The sequence below is a fragment of the Buceros rhinoceros genome, unplaced genomic scaffold (assembly GCF_000710305.1).
Source record: "Buceros rhinoceros silvestris isolate BGI_N320 unplaced genomic scaffold, ASM71030v1 scaffold23578, whole genome shotgun sequence".
NCBI classification, from domain to species: Eukaryota; Metazoa; Chordata; class Aves; order Bucerotiformes; family Bucerotidae; genus Buceros; species Buceros rhinoceros.
Window position 1 is genome coordinate 14,031 of NW_010425476.1, and position 5,505 is coordinate 19,535.

General features: G+C 40.8%; 1 protein-coding gene across 1 annotated transcript in view; it reads left to right on the plus strand.

Annotated features, from left to right (window-relative positions):
• The window catches only part of AP4E1 (adaptor-related protein complex 4, epsilon 1 subunit), an 18,416-nt gene extending 13,707 nt beyond the window's left edge, over nt 1–4,709 (plus strand). Inside the window, exons 17-21 of the mRNA XM_010141174.1 lie at nt 6–167; nt 1,482–2,057; nt 3,460–3,644; nt 3,871–4,028; nt 4,474–4,709. Of these exons, the coding sequence (XP_010139476.1) occupies nt 6–167; nt 1,482–2,057; nt 3,460–3,644; nt 3,871–4,028; nt 4,474–4,634 (1,242 nt within the window). The 3' untranslated portion in view covers nt 4,635–4,709. The remainder of the gene's footprint in view (nt 1–5; nt 168–1,481; nt 2,058–3,459; nt 3,645–3,870; nt 4,029–4,473) is intronic.
• The last annotated feature ends 796 nt before the right edge of the window (nt 4,710–5,505 follow it).

Here is a 5,505-nt window from a genome sequence, read left to right on the forward strand (position 1 = left end):
ATGAGCCACAAACTGTTTCTTGTGGTAGCTTATTGGCAGGACAGGCAGGTGATCCTCCTGTGTTGCGGTCTGATCAAGTTGCCAGCCTCTCTGAGGAAGACAAGGAGAAGCAGCAGTTAGCATCAACTTTGTTTGTTGGGCTAGGATCAAATGCTGGTGTCAGCCTGGTAAGTAGGTTTTTTGAGACTTGCCAGTTTAAAGTTTATATATTGTCTTATTTACAATTAGTTATTTATATGCAAATGGAGGTCAAATTAGTGTTATGGTAAAATGAGGCAAAAACCCTTGAGTCATTGAAAAACAGTTGAAAATTACTTTTGTAATCTGATAGTTAAGAACCTGAAATGGGCTGGATATTACTTGAAGCAACCTCTGGAGCAGACGTGATTCAGTAACTAGAACTTCCTCTGTCTCCAGTTTTAGTCTCAGTTTTCCCTAACAACTCTCCTCACTCAGCTTTGTAGAGGTGTTGGCTTTCATTTGTCAATAAGGCTAGAGTTTAACGCCCTAGTGTCGCAGAGGCACCCTCAAAAGATAGCAGCAGCTAATTGAAAAACACGGATTTATTGCAGTGAAATTTTGCCTGGCACTCTGACCCAACTTAATTACAGGTTTGGATGTCAGTTGGGAATGTATTACTGCACAACAGATTCCTAAACACTCTAAGGAAGATGAACTACACCTCACTGGTATAAAGGGAGAATCTCTCACTTAATGATACCAAGAAGATCACTTGCCAATGCCAGGGTGAGGGTCACTCAGTCCCAGGGAGATAAACTTGGATAGCATCCTCATTTGAGGGGAGTCCTGGGAAGTATCCTCAAGGGGAGAGTCTCTGACTGCACTGCCTGCTGCTCCGAGGAGAATCAACTCAGAGTGGTTCTCTCCCAGGGCCCCATTTATACCCTGGTCGAATGTGAGCTGTGGGCATTTTCAGTCCACACAACCAGGAGGCAGCTAACGGAGTCTAGACTCCGAGGTGCCAGATAGCCCTGGGGGTGGCACATGATGTCTGTTGGGTGCTTCTGCAGGGTCTTGTCTTTTGTGTAAGCGCTGTGTAAGCAGTCAGGGTGTTTGCACGCCCACACCTATGCCAAGACTATTTTTTGTTTATATATGGCAATATGTGGAATGTTAAAGAATTCACCATTAGGTAGTCTGTTTAAGACTGGTGTTATCATGTTAGCAAGCTCAAATCTTGGTATTTACCACAGGTTTAAGCAGAAGATGTTTACCTCTGCGTGCTTTTTAATAGGAACTTTGAGTTGATGTTTTAGAGAACCTAGAGTCATTCGTGCTTTATAGGCTGATCCAATACCCTGTAGGAAATAAAATAAATGCCTGTTACAGGATCCGTTAAAATGTCTGGAATCTATCTGCATTTGTCATCTGAATTGATTCCTTGATAATTATTTGTCCCTGCTCACTCTGTTTCATGCTGTTAATGGTAACACAGATGGTTGCTTTTTTTTTCTTTTCAGATGGGGAAAGCGGACACAGCTACTCAAAAATTCAAAAGAAAATCAAAGATAAATGAAACTCAGAATAGTGAGGAGGTGTCAGACTTCCAGAATACTGCTGTCTCAGATTTTGGTCCCTTGCTTGATTCAGCACCCGTTAGCATGGAAGACCATGAGGAAGGTATACACACAATGCTAAGGAAAGTCTCCCTGTGTTCTTCAGATACTGTAGAAGATAATTTATCATTTGAAACATCTCAGTCCCTAAAAAAATCTGGGCTGGATGAGAGACTTTCACACAGTAGGCTGTCACAGTCGTCTTTGTTTGCTGATAGAGATATGGAAATTTTTCAGCCTTCTCCAAGTGCTCAATGTGAAAGTGCCAGTAAAACACTGCTCGTCCCTTCCTTACCGGAAGAGCTAGAAGAGCTCACTCACTCTGAAGTAGTGGAACTTTGTCAGAGTGATGCCTTAGTGCTGAATTTATGTAAGGTTTGGACAGATGACTCTCTGTTGCTCACTGTTTTTGTTTCAAATAAAACCACTTCTGCACTTAATGCCGTGAACTTAGTGTTTGAAGAAGCAGAACACTTTCAGGTAAGACTCTTCGTTTCTGTTATTTAAAGTTCACTTGGAATTTCTTGCTTTTCACTTGCATTTAGGTGTGCAATATTTGAATAAAATAATAGCCATGCCTTTTCCCTGAAGCATTCCCTTAAAACCTGTGGTGTGGCTATAATGTGCATCCTAAAGGGTGGTGAAAGAGATCTCAGGACCAAACTTAGTGTCATTTGGTATAAAAGTTAACATCTCACTTTTTTAATTCATCGTGATTCATTTCCTATTGCTTGCCTCTGAATAACAAAGACGTATGACTTTTCAGTTCTGACTTCAGCTTCTTTGTGGTGGTTAAGACTAAATGCAAACCTCAGTCATACGCAGAATGGTATGACTTGAGGTGCTGAAGAAATCATTGTGTAACTTTTTTTGGCTGGGTGTGACTATTGCGCTTGTGCATTCATTTGTAGTTATCTGATAGGCAGACATGATGCAGTTTCTTCCTTGGCATAACATTTGTGTAAGTTTCTTTCAAGTTGGTTTAATTCCCCCCCATCCCCCCCGAAGACATCACTTGTGTTTCATTCCTATTTTCATGCATGCAGTTGACAGCGGAGAGGAGTTAGTCAATTTGGTTTTTGACATGGCTTCATCTGGAATTTAACTGGGTGGTAAAAGCCTGTTGGTAGTCTTGATTGAAACTTCACTGAAAGAATTGGAACGGATATTTGTGAATTGCCTTTTGGCATGACTATATCTTGCTGAAAGAAGCACAGAATAATGAAACCTTGGAGACACTTTGCAAGTGATAACTGGATAAAGAGAATAATGCAGAGTATTTCTTTATAGAATTGACTTAATCCAGGAATTCCTAATTGGTTATGAAGTTTCCTTCCTTCCCATCTCTGGCTTGACTCAAACCTGTTACGACCTTGATAGAATGTGGGCATCTCATGTCTGGTTTTTCCTTGTAATTCACTTAGGTGTCCACACAGACCACTGCCTCAGAACTTCTGTTACTCGTTTGTTTGGAGAGGCCAGGGACTCTTGAGTAATCTTGAAATTATCCTTGTTACTAGGGATGATTTTTCAGCTTGCTCTTAGCATATAGCTTGGGATATGTTGCATGGTCTTGTATATTAGCTTATTTTGGGACTGAACTACGAAATTCAGGTTCTTGGTCTTGAGCAGTTATTTGGGGCGGGGGGAAAGGAAGCCAACTGGCAGAGTGTTTTAATTCTCATAGAACCTTTTTGGGTGTTAATGATTGGTTTATCCTTGATGAGAGCTGAGGAATGGTAGTTCTGTTCACTTGCCAAATAGTTCAAGAAAAATCAATCAAAATAAAAGGCACTTACACAATTTTGTAGCTGGCTCTTAGCCACGTACATGACTTGACAGCAAGACTTATATTCTATATTCCTTCTGAAAAATGATACAGGTTTTGGAGAGTCCCACCTACCAGTTCCCTGTAATTGAAGCTCAAAGTGTGGAATGTTGCCGCAAGTGTGTGTGGATGGACAAAATCTGTACACAGGGAAGTCTTCCTGGCTTTGTTAGTTACCAGTCAGAGATGGAAACTTGCCTCAAATTTTCAGTAACTTTATCATTGTTGGACTTCATCAGGTAAATAAAATAAGTTGCAGTACTTAGAAATACATGTACTCTAAAGCAAGGAATAGAAACTTTTTGAAATGTTAAGCTGGGAAGAGGAGTGGTTTGTTTAATCTGCGTTTACTTATTGCTTGCTGTATTGTCTAGTTGCTTCCAGATAATGATTTTTTGGGGAGACCAAATATGTTCTGAATAACGTATCTCATTTTGCTAAGCTATGTGGTGAACTTGTTTTTAGGCCCATGGAAATGACTACAGAAGACTTTGGGAAGCTGTGGTTGTCCCTCTCCAATGATGTGAAACAGAATATAAAAATGTCGTCTTCTCAAGATTGTCTTTCAGCAGCTCTCAATACACTGCAGCAGAAGCTGAAGCTCCATGTAGTTGACATTATAGGTGAGTGTAAGTATACTGTGAGGTTTCTTACAACCTGTAAAGTGTCCCAGGAAAGTAAGTGCAGGGAAGCAGTATTGTACACTTCGAGGCAGGCAGTGTTTAGTAGCAGAGTAAGCACAGGAGCGTTTTCCTATGGCCTTTGTTGGCCTTACTCAGGGGTCCGTGTGAGAACTGATGTAAAAGCACAAGTGTACAGCAAACAGTAGAATTTACTAAGGGTGCAGACTTGCACTGTGAAGAGTTTTGGACAGGACAAAAAAAAAGGCATGGAGCTATACGACAAATACAAATCTGCAATTGCCTGCAGGAAGCATGATTTTTGGTAATGAGTTACGGGTAAGAGTAGAAGAGAACAGCGGAAATGGAGTTAAAGATACACTTTTTGTGAGCTCTGCTATAGCTGTTGTTAATTGTTTCTTCATTTTTCTGTGGCCTTTGTTTTAAGGTAATGAGGGAATACTGGCATGCCAGCTACTTCCATCTGTGCCCTGTCTGCTGCACTGCCGTACTCACTCAGGGATGCTGGCTTTGTGGTTCAGATCGCCTTGTTCTGCTCTTCCAGATGGTTTGCTTTATCAGTGTCAAAAGGTGATGGAGGAATCCTAATAACAATAGTGCCTGCCTTAATCTCTTTGGTGTGGGAAAGGAAATGAAAGATTTATACAGCTGCACAGATAATTACTGAAGCTAAATTAAGATACTGCTTCTCAGAAGTATTCAAAGTTTTCTTCCAGCTGGCATATGTCATGTGGAACTTGTGGGGGAAGAATTATGCCTGCAGAAACATGCTCAGGACTGTACAGTGACTTAACAAGTAATGCATTAAAGTATTGTTACCTGTTGAGGTGAAATGTATATTTCCTAATTTTGTTGTAAATGACTGAAAGTATTTATTTTTATTATGGAGCTTTTATAGATGCTAACAATTATTCCTCATAGCAACAACTTAATTTTAAAGAAAACATATCTCCATTATCAGGTTAGATATGATCAGTTGCCAGGATCATCTGATTTCGTTTTGATAATTTTTCTAAAGCTGTTTTTAAGCACTGCTGGCCTCAAGACTTGTGTTGGTGGTCATATAAGTTATGTAGCAACAAATGCATGTTTTGAAAATAGTTCAGTGAGCAACACGCTTCCCATGATCTTTGATGTTTGTCGCCGTTTAAGGAGTACCATCTCAATAGGTTTTTTGATAGGAGGCAGGCATGTGGATTGTGCGGAAGCACCTCTGGGGGATGATCTGAGGCTAGTTCCTGTCTGTAGTTCTTCCTGCCATGTGTTTCAGTCGCGTTCCCTTTCCTTAGGGGTCTCTGACAGTCGGTGAGTATTTGTGCGTGTCTAAAGACAAGTTTCACGTGGATCAAGACAGACAGAGCTGGAGGTAGTTGGCTGTGGACATAGTTGCCTGATGGATGTGTTCATGGCTCTCCAGTCAATCCTGTACATCTGATTTGGCCAGTATCTCTGTCCGTGA